Source organism: Oncorhynchus mykiss, chromosome 7 (genome assembly GCF_057628025.1).
Source record: "Oncorhynchus mykiss isolate SJ-2025 chromosome 7, ASM5762802v1, whole genome shotgun sequence".
Classification (NCBI taxonomy): domain Eukaryota; kingdom Metazoa; phylum Chordata; class Actinopteri; order Salmoniformes; family Salmonidae; genus Oncorhynchus; species Oncorhynchus mykiss.
Window position 1 is genome coordinate 56,734,881 of NC_143028.1, and position 22,620 is coordinate 56,757,500.

A 22,620-nucleotide genomic window follows, 5' to 3' on the forward strand; every position below is an offset into this window, starting at 1 on the left:
CCTTCCAACAGAGGAGACTGCTAAAAACACTATAAAAAACCCACAATCAACAGCTAATCTCCACTGGGGACCTCAAGCCACCAAGGTCGAAGTGGGCTGAGTAGAGAGTAGTAGTATACAGTTATAGCTACTCTGTTGTTACTGCAACATAGTCAATTTCATTCATTCCTAAACTGAATGGCAAATAAGGTGTGAATAGCAGGAAGTGACTTTAATTCACAGTTGCTTAATATTGCCCAAATCTTTTTAGAAAAGTTAGTCAAAGTATAAAATGTGTAGATTAAAAAAAATACAGTTTGACTTTAACAGTTGAATGAAACGTTCACTTGATGGCATATCCAAGAATGTGTGGTTTGATCATGAAAGTGACCCGCGGAGCCGCAATGTGTCGGAGCTGGATCTCTGAGAACCCAGCAGCCTCCAGATCTCTCCACGTTGCCCTGGTAACCATGCAGCCGTCCCCCAGGTAGTACCACATCGGCTGGAGAATGTGCTGGAAGAAGTATATCCAAGAGGAGGGGTCTGACTCTACATGCTCCAGAAAGTACAGAGCACCACCCTGTTGGACAACAAATGTGTAGATTATATTCTCATTCCCCAAAACCGTCAAATCAATCAAAAGTAGCTGGGTGTCTGATCTAGTGACTGAAAAGGCCATGGGAAACTTGACAAAAATTTACATATCACTATCTATCCCAGTCCCACCCAAGCACCAGATATCAAATATAATGTTTGGTCAAATGTGCTTGGCTTAACCCAAATGTAAGACATAGTGGAAAGGCTACATGTGTAAAAATGTAAATTACATCGACATAATTACATTGCTTGGTTAGGCAAGGTGTTTATACTGTGGGGGTTTCACACACCTCTTGTTTACAGACAAGGGATTTGTCACAAGCTTTATGTGTCTAAAAATACCTAAGACTTAACATCGCTATAGGCTTAACTTTTAACACGAGGACAACACGGGGCAAGTTAGAGAACTCTCTCAATTCACTAATGGAGTCTGGAATGTACAGTAGATCTCAGTTATCCTTTTGCTAAACAATAACTCTTATTAGGCCTATAGGGCAGGCTACGTCTCCCTAGCTTGACACACATAACCTACTAGCTGAAATAATAAGCTCACTTTTCGGAGTATCCGTCTTGCCTCTTCCAGTACCTGTGGCACGTTGTTGACAGAACACAGCACAAGCGTGCAGACAACAACATCCACTGACTCATCTTGCACTGCCATCAGGTCCTCTCCTGAGGCAACCACAAAGCTTTCATAGGTCAGGTGGTTGCTTGCTGTCATACTCATCTGCAGGTACTTTTCAAAGTGAGGGTTGGGGTCTGTGCAAATGACCGTGCAACCGTGTGGGTAGTATTTGAAGTTGGCCCCACTACCGCAGCCAATCTCCAGAAGTCGAAGTGTACCGTCCGTGTTGCAGAATTTACACAAGTCTCGGAAAAGGTTCCTCTTGTTTTCGTGCATTTTGTCGTTGTATGAAAAAGTGATATTGTAAGCAAGAAGCGGAAACAAACGCTTGTACATGCAATATAAGCCCAAAAACTCCATTAGTTGGAGAGGTAAGGTTATCGCCAAACAAATTAGCTTGCAGAAGTTCATCAAGAAGTTCCTCATAAGATATGTCATTTTCCCGGTGAAACCTCCCATGTGAATTTAAGCAGCACACTGCAGGCAGGCTAGGTGATGTAGGATTTAGCCCATAGCAAGGTGATACAGGGATCAGGGAGGGTCAGGAGGAAGGTGCTAATCTGGTAGTTTTTCATCTTGCCTCATGATGGAGTTATTGCATCACAACCTCTTGCACTTTGGTCTTATCATAGCTTTGTAGAGGTTTGAAAACTGCTTTTATTTAGACACTCATTCTATAGCAATCAGTGTAGGTGTGGGTGTATAATGCAAATATTATGAACATGTTTCACAGGGTGTTGTTTTACAGGTTATGTCAATGAACCATAAGCCAAACAACTTTTATTAGGTGAAAAATATTGAAAATAGATGCAAAGATGTGAAAAAATTACATTTGCTAAGTACATTTCATATGCACTGAGAAAAATATAAAACGCAACATGCAACAGTTTCAAAGATTTGACTGAGTTACAGTTCATAAGGAAATTAAAATATAAATAAATAAATAAATATATATAAATAAAAATATAAAATGCAGTTGTGTTCGCTGTCCATAGCTTATACCTGCCAATACCATAACCAAAATTCCACCATGGGTCACATTGACATCGGCAAACCGCTCGCCCACACGATGCCATACACAGTCTGCCTGGTAGCTGAAACAAGGATTCATCCGTGAAGAGCACATTTCTCCAGCGTGCCAGTGACCATCGAAGGGGAGCTTTTACCCACTGCAGTCGGTTGCGTTACCAAACTGCAGTCAGATCAAGACCCCCGGTGAGGATGACGAGCTTCCCCGAGATGGTTTCTGACAGTTTTCGCAGAAAAATGTTGGTTGTGTAAACCCACAGTTTCATCAGCTGTCCGGGTGGCTGGTCTCAGATGATCCTGCAGGTGAAAAAGCCAGATGTGGAGGTCCTGGACTGGTGTGGTTACACACTGTCTGCGGGTTTGAGGCCAGTTGACCATACTGCCAAATTCTCTAAAACAATGTTGGAGGTGGCTTATGGTAGAGAAATTCACAAATTATCTGGTAACAGCCCTGGTGGACATTCCTTCAGTCAGCATGCATATTGCACACTCCCTCAAAACCTGAGACATCTGTGTCATTGTGTTGTGACACAAAACTGCACATTTTAGATTGGCCTTTTATATTGTCACCAGCACAAGGTGCACCTGTGTAATGATCGTGCTGCTTAATCCATTTCTTGACATGCCACACCTGTCAGGTGGATGGATTATCTCGGCAAATGAGGAATGCTCACATAATTCCAGCTCATGAAACATGGAACTGTCACACCCTGACCTTAGAGAACCTTTTTATTCTCTATTTGGTTAGATCAGGGTGTGACTAGGGTGGGCAATCTATGTTGTATTTTCTATGTTGGCCTGGTATGGTTCCCAATCAGAGGCTGTCTGTCATTGTCTCTGATTGGGGATCATACTTAGGCAGCCTTTTCCCACCTTAGTTTGTGGGATCTTGATTGTGTATAGTTGCTGTGTAGCCTGCAGAACTTTACGTTTGCATTTTGTTGTTTTTCGGTGTTCATTTTAAATAAAAGTAAGATTCAAACGACGAGCGTAACAGGAACCAACACTTTACATGTTGCGTTTATATTTTTGTTCAGTATACGTATGTCATTGCTATTTTCTAAGCCAGTTTAATTACATTTTATGCACAAGTAAGTAACTGAAGCAATGCCCAAGAAATTCACACTGAATACATAGGCGTTGACAAAAATGTTCAAACAATTGCTGGGACAGGCCATTACTTGACAGCATGGCCCATAATATGTGGTTTGATCATGAAGTTGAGTGGTGCCTCAGTTGTAGCTCAGAGAACCCAGTAGCCTCCAGATCTTTCCATGTCGCCCTGACTCCCTCACATCCATCCCGAAAGTCCATCTCTAGGAGACAGAACGCGTCTCCTTCCTTAGCGGTATGATGACTGCGTGGTCCCATGGTGTTTATTCTTGCATACTATTGTTTGTACATATGAACGTGGTACCTTCAAGCATTTGGAAATTGCTCCCAAGGATGAACCAGACTTGTGGAGGTCTACAATTTTTAAAAATAAGATAACCAATTTACAGGCCTCAATATGCGATGCGCCTCCTGCAATGTTCGTGGTATGTCGTTGACAGAACCGACGACAACGTCCACGGATTTGTTTTTCACTGCCCCTATGTCCTCTCCCGAAGCAACCACAAAGCTTTCGAACATTAGGTGATCATTGACAGCCAGGCTCTTTTACAGATACTTCTCGAAGTAAGGACTGGGGTCGGTGCAAACCACCTTGCAACCAGACAGGTAGAACTCAAAGTTAGCCCCGCTTCCGCAGCCAATCTCCAAAATGCGAAGTGGGCCATTGCCTAAGGTGAACTCTGAGAGATTGCTGAAAAGGTCCTTCTTTTTGTCGTGCATTTTTTGTTGTAGGTGAAAGATATCTTGTAAACAAGAAATGGAAAGAAACACTTGTAGATGCCATATATGCCAACCGTCTCCATTAATTGGAGGTGCAAGGTTACTACCTTGAAAATAAGCCTAAAGAAATTCATAAAAATAGTCATTTTGCATTTGTGCTATCCTTTAAGATTTTATTGGTGGACTAGATCCAAAAAGGTGTACTGCCACCACCTCGTTTGTGCAGTTGTGGTCAGGTGCAGAGGTTATAGTCTAAAGAGAATGGGTGTGTTTCAGGAGCAACCAATCAAGAACTGGTGACAGTATGACAGCATTAGTTTGGGCTCAGTTGTGCTGTTGATTTCGCCATTGGACCTGTCTGGCTCCATGGCGGAGGACTGCATGAGCAGACGATACGTCTGTTTTTATTTCGGTATTAAAGGCATAACATTTAGTTATTATAGTAGGCATCACATAATTACACAATCTTGTAATTAAGGGCTTGTTAGTTAGCACGTCATGTTAAGCGTGTAGCGAATACCTGTTGTATTCGGCACATGTGACAAATAACATTTGATTTGATTTGTCTATTAATGCTCTGTATTATTTCATGTTTCATGTTTCATGTTTTGTGTGGAGCCCAGGAAGAGTAGCTGCTGCTACTGCAACAGCTAATGGGGATCCTAATAAGATACGAATACCAACAAACAGTTTTAATGTGACTCAGCCATAGGCTACAGAAATAAAATATTCTGGCCAAATTATTATTTTTTTACCCTTTTACTTGAGTAAAAGCAAATGTTATACATGAAATTGCTTATATTAGGCAAACCATCCTGCACAAATGTCATGTACTTTTAATTTACGAACAGACAAGGGCAAACTCCAATGCTCAGACATCATTTACAAACACAGTATTTGTGTTTAGTGAGTTTGCCAGATCGGAGGCAGTAGAGTTGACAATGCCTTATATTGATAGGTGTGTGTATTGACCATTCCAAATGTAAAGAGTACTTTTGGGTTTCAGGGGAAATATATGGGAGCAAACAGTACAAATTTTCTTTAGGAATGTAGTGAAGCAAAAGTAAAAGTTGTCCAAAATGTAAATAGTAAAGTACAGATACCCAAAGTATGGTCACTGTAATGTTTAGAAGCAGTGTACACACATCAGGTAATCATCACATCAACCACAATGTATCTGTAAGCCTGGTGATGGATTGTTAGTTTGCATAAACTCACACATTGGTCTGAGGAAACACTTTCAAAAGAAGAAAAGATGCCACCTACCACACTTTATCATGATGTGTAGTGGGTCCATCTGTATTTCCATCTGTGACCAAAAAAACTCGACATTTCAGTTGTGACTCAAACATTGTCTTGCCTGCTTAATTGGAAAATTACACAGAACAAGTCAATGTTTTCTATTTGATAAGTTGGTAATACTTTCAGGTCTTGTGCAGAATGATTGCCAGGTCGCAATTGTAAATGAGAACTTGTTCTCAACTTGCCAACCTGGTTAAATAAAGGTAAAATAAAAATAAAAAAATTGATAAGTCGTTGAAAGTTGTCATGGAATGACAGTGGACACGGACTGCCCATCACTACCACTGTCCAGTTCAACACATCAGAACAGCACCAGCCACCCAGCAGTTCAGTAAGGGATTTCTTTACGTAAAATAATCAAAATAGTGTAATTATTGCCTATTGTAATGTACTGTAGTGATTGTACAGTGTAGGCTAGGCTGTCATATATAGGACCAGGAGAAAACCCCTGACTCTTGGCCCTGACTAAAATGTATAATTTCCTGACCAGGAAAAATGTAGTGGTCATGTACATGTCATACACACGAAGTACATTGCTTATCATTGTATAAAAATGGCCCATTAAATCAAATCAGGTGTTATGGCGGGTGTAGCGAAATGCTTATGTTCCTCGTTCCGATCAATCAATACAGTAAATGTCAACAAGCACACAATAATCCCCCCCAAAACAAATTGTATTACAGCAGAACATACACAAACAGTATGTGAACATTAAGTGGCCAGTGTTCAATGGCTATGTGCATAGGGCATTAGTGAGTTTATATTAGTGAGTTGATTATATTTGCGAGTTTTTCATTATTGAGTTTACATCCACTAGATGGCAGTGGTCCTCTTCTACTGGAATTCTGAGCTTCCACTCCCTAAAGAACATCCAGCTTGTTTCGCTAAGAGTTTGGTTATGAGGTGATAGCTTCAGATCTATACACATCCTCTTTTATGCAGTACAGAAAACTTTAATAAGGTGGGAAACATTGACAATGTAGAGGTCAAGATGTGAAAGTACATTTTATGCACAAGTAAGCAACAAAAGCAATGCCATTAAGAAAATACATTATGTTACAATGAATAAGTGTTTACAATACTTCTCAGCCAGTGTGCTGAGATAGGCCAAACCCAGAGAATGTAGTTGCGGACTTTACTTGACAGCATAACCACACGCAATGTGTGGTTTGATCATCAGTGCCTCGATGTGCGTCAGTTTGATCTCAGAGAACCCAGCATCCTCCAGATCTTTCCATATTGCCCTGTTAACCTCTCGTCCTACCACAAAGTAATATCAAGTCGGCTGGAGCACGTGCTGGAAGAAGTACAGTAAGTCTGATGTTTGGACACACCTACTCATTCAAGGGTGTTTCTTTTTTTTCTATTTCTACATTGTAGAATAATAGTGAAGACATCAAAACTATGAAATAACACATGGAATCATGTAGTAACCAAAAAGTGTAATAAATCAAAATGTATTTTATATTTGTGATTCTTCAAAGTAGCCACCCTTTGCTCTGATGACAGCTTTGCACACTCTTGGTATTCTCTCAACCAGCTTTATAAGGTCACCTGGAATGCATTTCAATTAACAGGTGTGCCTGGTTAAAAACCAAATTGTGTAATAGCTTTCCTTCTTAATGCATTTGAGCCAATCAGTTGTGTTGTGACAAGGTAGGGGTGGTATACAGAAGACAGCCCTATTTGGTGAAAGACCAATTCCATATTATGGCAAGAACAGCTCAAATAAGCAAAGAGAAACAACAGTCCATCAATACTTTAAGACATGAAGGTCAGTCAATGCGGAACATTTCAAGCACTTTGGAAGTTTCTTCAAGTGCATTCACAAAAACCATCAAGCGGTATGATGAAACAGGCTCTCATGAGGAGCGCCACAGGAAAGGAAAACCCAGAGTTACCTCTGCTGCAGAGGATAAGTTCATTAGAGTTACCAGCCTCAGAAATTGCAGCCCGAATAAATGCTTCAGAGTTCAAGTATCAGACACATCTCAACATCAACTTTTCAGAGGAGATAGCGTGAATCAGGCCTTCATGGTCGAATTGCTGCAAAGAAACCACTACTAAAGGACACCAATAATAAGAAGAGAATTGCTTGGACCAAGAAATACGAGCAATGGACATTAGACTGGTAGAAATCTGTCCTATTATCTGATGAGTCCAAATTTGAGATTTTTGGTTCCAACCGCTGTGTCTTTGTGAGACACAGAGTAGGAGAACGTATAATCTCTACATGTGTGGTTCCCACTGTGAAGCATGGAGGAGGAGGTGTGATGGTGTGGGGGTGCTTTGCTGGTAAAACTGTCTGTGATTTATTTAGAATTCAAGGCACACTTAACCAGCATGGCTACCACAACCTTCTGCAGCAATACGCCATCCCGTCTGGCTTGCGCTTAGTGGGACTATCATTTGTTTTTCAACAGAACAATGACCCAACAGACCATCCAGGCTGTGTAAGGGCTATTTGACCAAGAAGGAGAGTGATGGAGTGCTGCATCAGATGACCTGGCCTCCACAATCACCTGACCTCAAACCAATTGAGATGTTTTGTTGATGAGTTGGACCACAGAGTGAAGAAAAAGCAGCCAACAAGTGCTCAGCATATGTGGGAACTCCTTCGAGACTGTTGGGAAAGCATTCCAGGTGAAGCTGGTTGACAGAATGCCAAGAGTGTGCAAAGCTGTCATCAAGGCAAAGGGTAGCTACTTTGAAGAATCTCAAATATATCTTGATTTGTTTAACGTTTTTTTTTTGGTTTCTACATGATTCCATGTGTTTGTTCATGGTTTTGATGTCTTCAGTGTTATTCTCCAATGTAGAAAATAGTAAAAATAAATAAAAAGTAAATAAAATTAAAAAGTCAAATTCAATCAAATGTATTTATAAAGTCCTTTTTACATCAGCCGATGTCACAAAGTGATGTACAGAAACCCAGCCTAAAACCCCAAACAGCAAGCAATGCAGATGTAGAAGCATGGTGGCTAGGAAACACTACCTAGAAAGGTTGGAACCTAGGAAGAAATCTAGAGAGGAACCAGGCTCTGAGGGGTGGCCAGTCCTCTTCTGGCTGTGCCGGGTGGAGAATATAACCGTACATGGCCAAGATGTTCAAACATTCAAAGATGACCAGCAGGGTCAAATAATAATAATCACGGTGGTTGTAGAGGGTGCCACAGGTCAGCACCTCAGGAGTAAATGTCAGTTGGCTTTTCATAGCTGATCATTCAGAGTTAGAGACACAAGTGCGGTAGAAAGAGAGTCCAAAACAGCAGGTCCGGGACAAGGTAGCACGTCCGGTGAACAGGTCAGGGTTCCATAGCCCTAGTAGTACAGTTGAAACTGGAGAAGCAGCATGACCAGGTGGTCTGGGGAAAGCAAGGATTCATCAGGCCAGGTTGTCCTGAGGCATGGTCCTAGGGCGTAGGCCCTCCGGGAGAAAGAGAGAGAGAAGGAGAAAGAAAAAGAGAGAGAGAATTAAAGGCAGCATACTTAAATTCACACAGGACACAGGATAAGATAGGAGAAATACTCCAGATATAACAAACTGACCCTAGTCCCCCGATACTTAAACTATTGCAGCATAAATACTGGAGGCTGAGACAGGAGGGGTCGGGAGTCACTGTGGCCCTGTCCGATGATACCCCCAGACAGGGCCAAACTGGCAAGATATAACCCCACCCACTTGAGGGATGTCTTCAACCACCAACTTACTACCCTGAGACAAGGCCGAGTATAGCCCACAAAGATCTCCCCCACCTGCACCTGCTTCCTGACTCCCAGCGTCATCGTTACAATCATTATTTGAATATGTTGGTAACCCGTTGCATAAAAGCGATAATTCCCTCGAAGCCAGAGTTTGGAGGATATATTGGCACGGTTTGCCTAACAACACCCATGCCAATATATCCACCAAACACAGGCTTCTCGGGCATTATCACTTAAATAAAAATTGCTAATTACTAGGCTATTCAAAATAGGAGTTAGGGTTAGGTTTAGAGGCCAGTTACCCACCGTTCCTAAGATACTTAATTTTTTTTATTTTCAGATTAGTTTACAAGAAAATATCTGATTATGGTGGCTATGGCGAAGAGGCGCTTCGTTGTGCCCTGAATGCGATTGAAAATGGGCAGGGCATTAAGGCAGCTGCCCGTGCCTTTAATGTGCCACACGGCGGAGAGGATGGGAATCCAAAACGCATTAAAAAAGAAAGGCGGTTGGCAAGCATAGACAAGTTTTACAAAGCGGCACCCAGAATTATCCATCCGTATCCCACATACAAACAGTCTGACGTGAGCCATGTGTGTGTGTGTGTGTGTGTGTGTGTGTGTGTGTGTGTGTTTAATCAATATTTAATCAGTTACATTCCAATGAATTTGTAAAAAGAAATCATAAATATTACACACTCTTGAAAACTGTTTGCTCTTGAATTTCATTTTAAAGACTGCTGGGATTTAAAGTCTTGCCTTATTCAAATGATAATGAGTTTAGTTTAACTACACATAATAGAGTGAAGGAGAAGTTAAAAGAAGAGAATAAGTGCAGGTGAGGTACAAGGAGGGGCAGATCCTTCGTAGAAAGCCAGATCCTGAAAGACCGCGATCGGCCTGCGCCTTCTGCCGGAGGACAACGCGCTGGAGATGGGTGTGTGCTGTGCTCCATACCTCCTCGGCACGCTGGAACCAATCTTCAATCGCAGGAGCCTCGATCTGACTCTGGTGCCAGGGTGCCAGGGCCGGCTGATAGCCTAGAACACACTGAAAGGGTGTGAGGTTAGTGGAGGAGTGACGGAAACACAGCCCACTCCCCCAACCGATCCTGACAATAAGTACGAAGTTACATATCCAGTTCCTGATTTACCCATTCCACCTGCCCATTTGATTGGAGACGGTACCTGGAGGTGAGGCTGACCGGGACACCCAGTCATTCCCTGAAGGCCTTCCAGACATGGGAGGTGAACTGAAGACCACGGTCAGATACAACGTCCTCTGGGATCCCGTAGTGCCGGAAGATGTGAGAGAAGAGAGCTGCCGCAGTTAGGGAGACCAGGCAGAGGAATCAAACAACAGGCTTTGGAAAACCGGTCCACAACGACCAGGATGGTGGTGTGCCCCTCCGAGGGGGGAAGGTCTGTGACAAAGTCCATGGAGAGATGGGACCAGGATAATTGTGGAACCGGCATTGGGTGGAGTTTACCATAGGGGAGGTGTCTCGATGTCTTGCTCTGTGCGCAGGTGGAGCAGGAAGAGCCAAGGTGGGACACCAGTACTTGGCAGAGAGACAATCAATAGTACAGGCTATACCCGAGCGCCCCGACACAGGTGCTATGTGTGCCCAGACAAGGAGTGGTCCCACATAGCCTCTCCAAAACGGATCTGACATGAGACATGTTGCTCGCTTGTAGTGAAGTACACCAAGATGTTGTCTATGTACACCACTACACAGCAACCCAACATGTTTCTAAACACCTCATTAATGAAGGATTGAAACACAGAGGGTGCATTTGTCAGGCCATAGTGCATTACCCTGTGTTCGTAGTGCCAGGTGCTGAAGGCGGTCTTCCATTCATCCCCCTCTCTAATGCGCACCAAGTTGTAGGCACTGCGTAAATACAATTTGGTAAAGTACTGAGCACTGTGCATCTGTTCGGTCACAGTGGGTATGATAGGCAGGGGATATCTTAATTTAACAATTGCCTTATTCAGTGTCCGATAATCGATACATGGGCAGAGACCTCTGTCTTTCTTCTTCATGAAAAATAACCTGGAGGAGGCCGAAGAGGTGGACAGACAGAGAAATCCTTGGGCCAGCGCCTCCTGGACATAGACCTCCATGGCTTCCGTCTCTGCATGTGAAAGAGGGTGGATGTGCCCCCGCTAGATGGTAAAACCAGGTAGTAGGTCGATAGTGCAGTCCCATGGGCAATGAGGGGGCAGGCACATGGCACGAGATAGAGGCATGGGTAGCCTGGATTTTCCACTGAGGTGGCAGAGAGGAGCAAGGCACATCCACACCTATCTGGGAAGGTGCAGGTGCGCTCCTCTGCTTGTCCCTTCCTCGCCTGGTTCTCCTTCTGTGACCGGTGTTCCAGGGGTTGTCCGACTCCCCGCAGTAGGAGCAGAGACCCTGTTGACGGCGGCATTGACGTTCCTCAGAGGGAAGGTGCATCGTGCCCACCTCCATGGGCTCAGTCTCGCTGGAGGTTCCTGGGAGAGACCCGAACCCCCGGGATGGGCGTTGAGGGGCAAACAGGAGATTATCCAGGCGGATGGCCATGGCAATGAGCTGGTCCAGCGTGAGGTCCTCATCGCGACAGACCAGCTCTGTCTGGGCGGCCGCCTGGCACGGAAGAGTTGGGTGAAGCGCTCATAGGACTGCATTTCTGGACCATCCCTTTCCCAGACAGTGTACACCCACTCCAGAGCCTGGCCTGTCAGCATCGAGATCACCAAGGCCACCTTGTCCCTCTCGGAGGCCATCCTGGCATGACGGGCAAGGTGGAGTTCACACTGTAGGAGAAACCCCCTACAGTGAGCTGGGGTGCCATCAAACTGCTCCCGGAGGGGCATGTGGACGTTGCTGATCGGACCGGGTAATGTAGATGGTGGTGGGGTGGATGGAACGACTGTGGGAAGTTGGTAAGTTGGTGGTGTAGCCTGCAGCTGGCATACGGTTCAGAGCACCTCGTCCATGGCAGTCCCGAGGTGCTCCAGGCACGAGTCGTGGTTTAAGAGCAAAGCTCCTATAGCGGAGAGGTCGGCATGTCCTGCTGCTTCCTGTTCTCTTGGGTCGGTCATTCTGTCACAAGTGTAGAGAGGAGTAGACAGGAGGCAGTTGCAGGTTTAGAACTACTACATTTATTAAAGCAACATATATAAAAGCGGGATGAAAACCAAAGTGCAAAATAATAAAGTACTCTGGAAATAGTAGGAGAGACTCCTCTCAGGAAAACAAGCAACATTTACAATGACCCACAAAGACAAATGACAGAGGGAGTATATATACAGCGATAGAGTGGGGATTGGAACCAGGTGTGTGTAATGGGGTGGCAGGTAGCGTAGTGGTTAGAGTGTTTGTCTTGTCAGACCAAATCCCTGAGCTTACAATGTAGAAATATGTTGTTACGCTGCTGAACAAGGCAGTTAACCCATTGTTTCTAGGCTGTCATTGAAAATAAGAATTTGTTCTTAACTGATTTACCTACTTAAATTTTAAAAAACAAATGGTAATCATCGATGGAATCCAGACTCTTTAGTACCACAGAACTTATTTAGATATCATTTAAGATTCAGTTCTGGCTCTCATTTATAAAAAAAAAAAAAATTTTAAACAGAAGACATTACTTGCAATCATATTCACTCTCACAGGTGACCAAAAATACCCCAAAAATGTCCCTTTCCTAAAAATCTGTCAACCTTGGCCATTTATTTTCCTTCATAGTTTGTTTCTCTAAGCATGGGCATCATCATCACACACAATATATTTTCTCCAAAATGATATTTTTTGTGTATGCAATGAGACATTGATCTTAGGAGGGGTGTCTTGCCCCATGTTACCCTACCAGCAGGAAAGTAGCCTCCATTCCCTATTCCAGGGCATATGGATGATGTATGTTTTGTCTTGCCCCTAATTTGACATATTAGCAAAGACAAGATTCAACTGAGAATAGTCTGAGGGTGAAAATACAGTATGATCACTTGAAGAGAGTACAGTGTGTACAGCCTGAGGTAAGGAACAGAGTGCAAGCTTTTTTTTGCTACTTTCTCAATCATCAATAGCCTATAGTCACATCATGCAGCCCATATACACTATACACAAGTACGTGGACATCCCTTCAAATTAGTGGATTATGTTATTTCAGCAACACCGTTGCTGACAGGTGTTTCAAATCGAGCCATGCAATCTCCATAGACAAACATTGACAGAAGAATGGCCTTACTGAAGAGTTCAGTGACTTTCAACGTGGCACGGTCATAGGATGCCACCTTTACAACAAGTCAGTTTGTCAAATTTCTGCCCTGCTAGAGCTGCACAGGTCAACTGTAAGTGCTGCTATTGTGAAGTGAAAATGTCTAGGAGCAACAACGGCTCAGCTGCAAAGTGGTAGGCCCAATAAGCTCAAGGAACGGGACTGCCAAGTACTGAAGCACGTCGCACGTAAAAATGGTCTGTCCTCTGTTGCAATTCTCACTACAGAGTTCCAAACTGTCTCTGGAAGCAACTTCGGCACCTGTCAGGAGCTTCATGAAATTGGTTTCCATGGCCGAGCAACCGCACACAAGCCTAAGATCACCATGTGCAATGCCAAGCATCGGCTGGAGTTGTGTAACGTTTGCCACCATTGGACTCTGGTGCATTGGAAATGCGTTCTCTGGAGTGATGAATCAAGCTTACCCATCTGGTAGTCCGAAGTACAAATCTGGGTTTGGCGGATGCCAGGAGAATGCTACCTGCCCGAATGCATAGTGCCAACTGTAAAGTAATCTTCCTTTTCACTGTGCTCATCACCCTCTGTCATGTGTAACCATTTAATAAGCTAAATCAGTGCAACAATGTTATCATCACTTGCCAGTGATGCACTCTCTCCACAACTTTCCCCGACAGTTCATTTAGCCTAGGCCTGTTTTTCATTCAGCAATTAGCAAGAGCAAGCCTGCTTCTCTCCATGAAAAGCCTATTAGGGCAAGTATAAAAAATATAAATAAATCTCCTAAAGCTTTTGTAGCTTATAGCGTTTCCTGGGATTTCACAAGAAGAGGAATAGACGAGCTTGTGTCCGTATCACAGGAATAGCTGGAAGAGAGAGGCTAGAGTTGTGTAGCTGAAAAAGCTAAATATTATCTAGATATTAGGCCACTCTAGATATTAGGCCACTCATTAGCTAAATATTAGGGCTATAAATATTTACCTGTCAAAGTGCAAGAAAGAAAGGTTTACAGATTATGAAATGGCAGAACTGTGGGTTCCTGCATGCTGCACTCTGCAAAAGTCGGGCACTGTAAACTGCAGTAATGTGGGCAAAAAAACATATGTATGTTCTAGCTGTGGCAATTGCAGCAGCTACTCTTCCTGGGGTCCACACAAAACATGAAACATGACATAATACAGAACATTAACAGACAGGAACAGCTTAAGGACAGAACTGCATGCATTTAAAACCTCACCCAGCTAGTGGGGTTTGACTATGCAAACAATTTACAACACATGAATGTTTCTTCTAAAAACACAAAGCGCTGCAGTCAGTCTCTTCTTTACTTTCCGCTAAGAGAGACAGGCATGCATAGTAGGCTATTGATATTAGCCATCTGATTACAGTAAAGAACAAGACAATAACCGATTAAACTCCCTGTTTTGAATGCTTCATGCAGAAATAACTACATAAAGTCGAATCAAATTGTGGTTATTACATGCGCCGAATCCAACTTGTGTAGACTTTACCATGAAATAATTGCTTATGAACCCTTCCGAACAATGCAGAGTTTAAAAATAAGAATAAATTACTAACACAAGAGGATTAAAATGAAATGCACAAGAATGGAGCTATACACAAGGATACAGCCTTGGCCTGATTATGCAACCATTTGGATCAGTTATGGGTTTATTCTCGACAGTTCACAAGGTCCAGAAAGGTACATTAGCAGGCTACTTATATGGTGTATTTTGATCACACCATCTCTCTCTCTCTCGGGCTGGAATTCAACAGTCATATGGTGTATTTTGATCACACCATCTCTCTCTCTCCCGGGCTGGAATTCAACAGTCATATGGTGTATTTTGATCACACCATCTCTCTCTCTCTCGGGCTGGAATTCAACAGTCATATGGTGTATTTTGATCACACCATCTCTCTCTCTCCCGGGCTGGAATTCAACAGTCATATGGTGTATTTTGATCACACCATCTCTCTCTCTCCCGGGCTGGAATTCAACAGTCATATGGTGTATTTTGATCACACCATCTCTCTCTCTCCCAGGCTGGAATTCAACAGTCATATGGTATATTTTGATCACACCATCTCTCTCTCTCCCAGGCTGGAATTCAACAGTCATATGGTATATTTTGATCACACCATCTCTCTCTCTCCCAGGCTGGAATTCAACAGTCATATGGTGTATTTTGATCACACCATCTCTCTCTCTCCCGGGCTGGAATTCAACAGTTATATGGTGTATTTTGATCACACCATCTCTCTCTCTCCCAGGCTGGAATTCAACAGTCATATGGTGTATTTTGATCACACCATCTCTCTCCCAGGCTGGAATTCAACAGTTATATGGTGTATTTTGATCACACCATCTCTCTCTCTCCCGGGCTGGAATTCAACAGTCATATGGTGTATTTTGATCACACCATCTCTCTCTCTCCCGGGCTGGAATTCAACAGTCATATGGTGTATTTTGATCACACCATCTCTCTCTCTCTCGGGCTGGAATTCAACAGTCATATGGTGTATTTTGATCACACCATCTCTCTCTCTCCCGGGCTGGAACTCGACCATTGACTGTCGCTATTGCCAGTTGCATTGCATGAACCAATGGTAGCATGCCACATCATTGTCTGTGCAGTCCTGCATCAGATTGCTATGTCATATCTGTGCAGTCGGGCATCAGATTGCTATGTCATATCTGTGCAGTCAGGCATCAGATTGCTATGTCATATCTGTGCAGTCCGGCATCAGATTGCTATGTCATACCATGTGTTTAGCTTACAGAATATGTTAAATAACTATCCAGGCGTTGTTAGATCTGGCATGCATCTACTCTGCAATTTAGTCAGGCAGGAATTCACCAAAAGCCATTGAAGGGATGAAAGCTTGGTCGAGTTCCTTCCCGACTACTCTGCAGGTGATGCATTGCATCAATCAATGGTTGCGTGCCATGTCATCAACTGTGCAGTAGAGCATCAGCTTGCTATAGCATATGATGGGTTTACGGACATATTCAATCAATCCCTATACCAGTCTGCTGTTCCCACATGCTTCAAGAGGGCCACCATTGTTCCTGTTCCCAAGAAAGCTAAGGTAACTGAGCTAAACGACTACCGCCCCGTAGCACTCACTTCCGTCATCATTAAGTGCTTTGAGAGACTAGTCAAGGACCATATCACCTCCACCCTACCTGACACCCTAGACCCACTCCAATTTGCTTACCGCCCAAATAGGTCCACAGACGATGCAATCTCAATCCCACTGCACACCGCCCTAACCCATCTGGACAAGAGGAATACCTATGTGAGAATGCTGTTCATTGACTACAGCTCGGCATTCAACACCATAGTACCCTCCAAGCTCGTCATCAAGCTCGAGACCCTGGGTCTCGACCCCGCCCTGTGCAACTGGGTACTGGACTTCCTGACGGGCCGCCCCCAGGTGGTGAGGGTAGGCAACAACATCTCCTCCCCGCTGATCCTCAACACTGGGGCCCCACAAGGGTGCGTTCTGAGCCCTCTCCTGTACTCCCTGTTCACCCACGACTGCGTGGCCACGCACGCCTCCAACTCAATCATCAAGTTTGCGGACGACACAACAGTGGTAGGCTTGATTACCAACAACGACGAGACGGCCTACAGTGAGGAGGTGAGGGCCCTCGGAGTGTGGTGTCAGGAAAATAACCTCACACTCAACGTCAACAAAACTAAGGAGATGATTGTGGACTTCAGGAAACAGCAGAGGGAACACCCCCCTATCCACATCGATGGAACAGTAGTGGAGAGGGTAGCAAGTTTTAAGTTCCTCGGCATACACATCACAGACAAACTGAATTGGTCCACTCACACAGACAGCATTGTGAAGAAGGCGCAGCAGCGCCTCTTCAACCTCAGGAGGCTGAAGAAATTCGGCTTGTCACCAAAAGCACTCACAAACTTCTACAGATGCACAATCGAGAGCATCCTGGCGGGCTGTATCACCGCCTGGTACGGCAACTGCTCCGCCCTCAACCGTAAGGCTCTCCAGAGGGTGGTGAGGTCTGCACAACGCATCACCGGGGGCAAACTACCTGCCCTCCAGGACACCTACACCACCCGATGTCACAGGAAGGCCATAAAGATCATCAAGGACATCAACCACCCGAGCCACTGCCTGTTCACCCCGCTATCATCCAGAAGGCGAGGTCAGTACAGGTGCATCAAAGCTGGGACCGAGAGACTGAAAAACAGCTTCTATCTCAAGGCCATCAGACTGTTAAACAGCCACCACTAACATTGAGTGGCTGCTGCCAACACACTGACACTGACTCAACTCCAGCCACTTTAATAATGGGAATTGATGGGAAATGATGTAAATATATCACTAGCCACTTTAAACAATGCTACCTTATATAATGTTACTTACCCTACATTATTCATCTCATTTGCATACGTATATACTGTACTCTATATCATCGACTGTATCCTTATGTAATACATGTATCACTAGCCACTTTAACTATGCCACTTTGTTTACATACTCATCTCATATGTATATACTGTACTCAATACCATCTACTGTATCTTGCCTATGCTGCTCTGTACCATCACTCATTCATATATCCTTATGTACATATTCTTTATCCCCTTACACTGTGTACAAGACAGTAGTTTTGGAATTGTTAGTTAGATTACTTGTTGGTTATTACTGCATTGTCGGAACTAGAAGCACAAGCATTTCGCTACACTCGCATTAACATCTGCTAACCATGTGTATGTGACAAATAAAATTTGATTTGATTTGATTTGAAATGATGTGGTTACTGAGGTGTTAAATACCTATCCAGACGTTGTAAGATCTGGCATGTGTCTGCAATGTAGTCAGGCAGGAACTCAACCGTTGACTTGCCAGCCATTGCCATGTTTTTTATTTTATTTGAGCAGGAAGCCCACAGACTGCTAAGTAGGGAATTTATCAACAGCCAATCCAGCACAGTCTGGAAGCTATAGCAAGCCTTGATTGGTCAATGTACTGCCATATTGCCAATAATTTCAGCTTTCTCTAATTGTTTGCTATGCTCTGTTCGCCACTCTGTTCACCGAGGTCAACCACAGAGCTCATCTGCCTTGCTAATTTCGCTGCGAGCCTCTTTCCTTCCATTGAAAATGATGGCTTCTGTCATTTTGACATCATCTAGTAGATATTTGTTGAGTGTTGAGGTGCGCGGTAGCTGCCCATGGTGCTGAATTGTTGTTTCCTGTGCGACTGTTTACTGGCACAACTTGGGTTTAGATATGACATCTGCTTTACCTGCCCTTCCAATTAGTTAGCATACAACAGCACCTCACTCTCATTGTTTCATTTAATAACATTTGCTCTGTTGATAACAGAATGGCAAGTTATTATAGACTAAGGAAAGTTGGGCAGTTGCCACCATTTCAGCCATATGATAGTATAGGCATCTGGTTATGAACTTGGACACTGTTCAACAAAGGTAGACTAATAAATGATATTATTTTGTTTCTCAGGATAAAACTTCACTACCTTGAGTTTAAGGACATAGTTGTTGCTGCCATTCCCTATCTCCCCAATATAGTATTGTTGAACGATGACTCTTCACTGAGTCTCACAGTAACCCAGGAACGAGTATGGTTGTCTGGACTGACTGCGGCAAAAATAATGTTAGTGACCAGATGGAAGCCGCCACAGAAGCTCAGTATAACTCGATGGCAACAAAACTTCCTTGAAGTTCTTTCACTAGAGCTCTCCATAGCTCGTGTGAACAGCACAAAGGAACCAACATTAGATACATTCAACGGAGCAGTCGAAATGGTCAAAAGCTTATTATGAGTTAATGTAATGTAATCATGTTTGAATTTAGCAATTGTGTTTTGAATATACAGTGCCTTGCGAAAATATTCGGCCCCCTTGAACTTTGCGACCTTTTGCCACATTTCAGGCTTCAAACATAAAGATATAAAACTGTATTTTTTTGTGAAGAATCAACAACAAGTGGGACACAATCATGAAGTGGAACAACATTTATTGGATGTTTCAAACTTTTTTAACAAACAAAAACTGAAAAATTGGGCATGCAAAATTATTCAGCCCCCTTAAGTTAATACTTTGTAGCGCCACCTTTTGCTGCGATTACAGCTGTAAGTCGCTTGGGGTATGTCTCTATCAGTTTTGCACATCGAGAGACTGACATTTTTTCCCATTCCTCCTTGCAAAACAGCTCGAGCTCAGTGAGGTTGGATGGAGAGCATTTGTGAACAGCAGTTTTCAGTTCTTTCCACAGATTCTCGATTGGATTCAGGTCTGGACTTTGACTTGGCCATTCTAACACCTGGATATGTTTATTTTTGAACCATTCCATTGTAGATTTTGCTTTATGTTTTGGATCATTGTCTTGTTGGAAGACAAATCTCCGTCCCAGTCTCAGGTCTTTTGCAGACTCCATCAGGTTTTCTTCCAGAATGGTCCTGTATTTGGCTCCATCCATCTTCCCATCAATTTTAACCATCTTCCCTGTCCCTGCTGAAGAAAAGCAGGCCCAAACCATGATGCTGCCACCACCATGTTTGACAGTGGGGATGGTGTGTTCAGGGTGATGAGCTGTGTTGCTTTTACGCCAAACATTACGTTTTGCATTGTTGCCAAAAAGTTCCATTTTGGTTTCATCTGACCAGAGCACCTTCTTCCACATGTTTGGTGTGTCTCCCAGGTGGCTTGTGGCAAACTTTAAACAACACTTTTTATGGATATCTTTAAGAAATGGCTTTCTTCTTGCCACTCTTCCATAAAGGCCAGATTTGTGCAATATACGACTGATTGTTGTCCTATGGACAGAGTCTCCCACCTCAGCTGTAGATCTCTGCAGTTCATCCAGAGTGATCATGGGCCTCTTGGCTGCATCTCTGATCAGTCTTCTCCTTGTATGAGCTGAAAGTTTAGAGGGATGGCCAGGTCTTGGTAGATTTGCAGTGGTCTGATACTCCTTCCATTTCAATATTATCGCTTGCACAGTGCTCCTTGGGATGTTTAAAGCTTGGGAAATCTTTTTGTATCCAAATCCGGCTTTAAACTTCTTCACAACAGTATCTCGGACCTGCCTGGTGTGTTCCTTGTTCTTCATGATGCTCTCTGCGCTTTTAACGGACCTCTGAGACTATCACAGTGCAGGTGCATTTATACGGAGACTTGATTACACACAGGTGGATTGTATTTATCATCATTAGTCATTTAGGTCAACATTGGATCATTCAGAGATCCTCACTGAACTTCTGGAGAGAGTTTGCTGCACTGAAAGTAAAGGGGCTGAATAATTTTGCACGCCCAATTTTTCAGTTTTTGATTTGTTAAAAAGGTTTGAAATATCCAATAAATGTCGTTCCACTTCATGATTGTGTCCCACTTGTTGTTGATTCTTCACAAAAAAATACAGTTTTATATCTTTATGTTTGAAGCCTGAAATGTGGCAAAAGGTCGCAAAGTTCAAGGGGACCGAATATTTTCGCAAGGCACTGTATGTAGGCCTATAGAATATCGATGTATGCAGGCTGATTCTATTCATCCCTTGATCCAACAAACAATTTGACAAACATAAGATGAGGAATGGGTCACACCTACTGACAAGGGAGGAGGGGGGGGAGGGGGGGGAGGGGGGACAGACTGGACAAATGTGTTTCGTTTCTATATATATGTACTTTTTGAATATTATTGCCTGTCTGGGATCTGAACCACTCACAAAAACAACAACACATAATAATAAAAAGTTGGTCACAAAAAAACAGTTTTGTCATCCACTAAAACAAACTCAGATATCAACCATTTTAACTTTTGGATAACACAGTAATTATATGATAGTTTTCTTGACTATTAGTTGAATAACTTTGTTCTATTTTGTGCAATCATGTTGCTTGCGATACTGCAGTAACTGGGCCGTTTTCAAACCAAAGGCATTTACCGACACTCCCTAACAATTTGCTGAGAGTCATCAATTATGCAGGGTACCCGCACGCACTGGGAAGGGAGATAGCAGCAACAATATGGCGTCAGCCGCAGTTTCTCCCGAATCTTTTGGACATCTGCAGTTCAGTGCCGGCTGTCTGGATTTCTGTTAATGCGGGAAAAGTAAGTAGATATTATGTTGTCTTGTCCGGCGGGGTTTTGGCGGAGGATGGATCATGCTACTTCCCTGTCTACAACCTGCATCCCCAATGCCGCAGAGCGGTCCCCCTCTCAGAATCCTTTATTCTGACTATTGTGGATAGCGCTCCTTGCCAAAGCTTGTGCAAATATGCATGGAAAACCTCAATTACATGTAGGGATGACATTCTTAGCTGAAAAATATAAGCTTATACTGCAAAAAGTGGTGGAGAGTGTTACGCAGGTAAATCGGGGTGTTGGCCTGCCTCTGAACGGAATGACATTCTATGTGTCAAAATGTGAAACATACGCATACGGTGGGATGGGGAAGTGGGAGCACGTCAAACTTCAGTGCGTGTTAGCGCTGACATCGACATACATGCAGGCATACAAGGTAGCGGTATGAGCTTTGAGTCAACTTCTATTATCGATACCCTAATCCTTTGTAAGACAATTTAACTGTAACTGTGATAGTGTTACCTCATGCACACCACCTCCACTCCATCACCCCTCCCCTTGCAATTTTGAGGCTATATTGCTTGAGATAGGCATGCCTCAGGTTTGGCAGTTGAAGGGGGACCGCGGCACCCCCTCCTCATCTCTTTACAGCCCCCATCCCCAAATGGAGGTGGATAACAAATGTCCACGATGGTGTTATAACCCTACCATGTTAATGTTGGGAGCCTTATGGCTCACCTAGGCAGCCTTTTCGGGTGTGGTGCTATACAATACGGTCGTCAATGGTTTCTGGGGAGCTTACCAAAAAACATTATCAAGACAATCTATAACAATGTATACCATTTACTTCGAATGGTGGAGCTGAGATTGTTTTGGAGCAACACAGTTAAATTAATGACATCGCCTAGAATTTATAGGAGCAGTGCATGTTTTCAAATGGACTTGTGCCTCTGTCATAGAAGCATCCTCCATACTGCAGTATTTTAGTAAAGGCTTTGGCCCGCATGCCGGGGACAAGGCACGCGCGTGTGTAAACAGTGCATGGGCTACAATACAAAGTCAAACTGATAGACCATACAGTGGAAGAGTTATTACCAGTTTATAACATATAGGCCAAGAAGGTGCGCATTTTACTTTCTTCAACGGTTTTACATGTGCTATGGGGTTTATCAAGTGATAACCCGTAATGACAATTGCTGGGAGAGGAAATCCACTTATAAATTAATCGATTATTGTCCTGACA

The 22,620-nt window shown here is 43.5% G+C and overlaps 2 protein-coding genes and 1 pseudogene across 2 annotated transcripts in view; 1 reads left to right on the forward strand and 2 right to left on the reverse strand.

Moving 5' to 3' along the window:
* Nucleotides 1-233: 233 nt before the first annotated feature.
* LOC110527134 (thiol S-methyltransferase TMT1A-like) lies at nt 234-1,756 on the reverse strand. Its single transcript, XM_021608282.3, has 2 exons — nt 1,130-1,756; nt 234-559 (listed from the first exon to the last, which is right to left on the reverse strand). The coding sequence occupies exons 1-2, from the start codon at nt 1,658-1,660 to the stop codon at nt 323-325; spliced, it is 768 nt and encodes a 255-aa protein (XP_021463957.3). The 5' UTR covers nt 1,661-1,756; the 3' UTR covers nt 234-322.
* Nucleotides 1,757-3,407: 1,651 nt separating this feature from the next.
* LOC110528993 (thiol S-methyltransferase TMT1B-like) lies at nt 3,408-4,209 on the reverse strand (annotated as a pseudogene).
* A 17,052-nt stretch (nt 4,210-21,261) lies between these two features.
* The window catches only part of LOC110528177 (sodium channel protein type 8 subunit alpha), a 117,257-nt gene continuing 115,898 nt past the window's right edge, over nt 21,262-22,620 (forward strand). The window contains exon 1 of the mRNA XM_090241400.1: nt 21,262-21,404. The gene's annotated coding sequence lies outside the window, so the exon portion shown is untranslated. The remainder of the gene's footprint in view (nt 21,405-22,620) is intronic.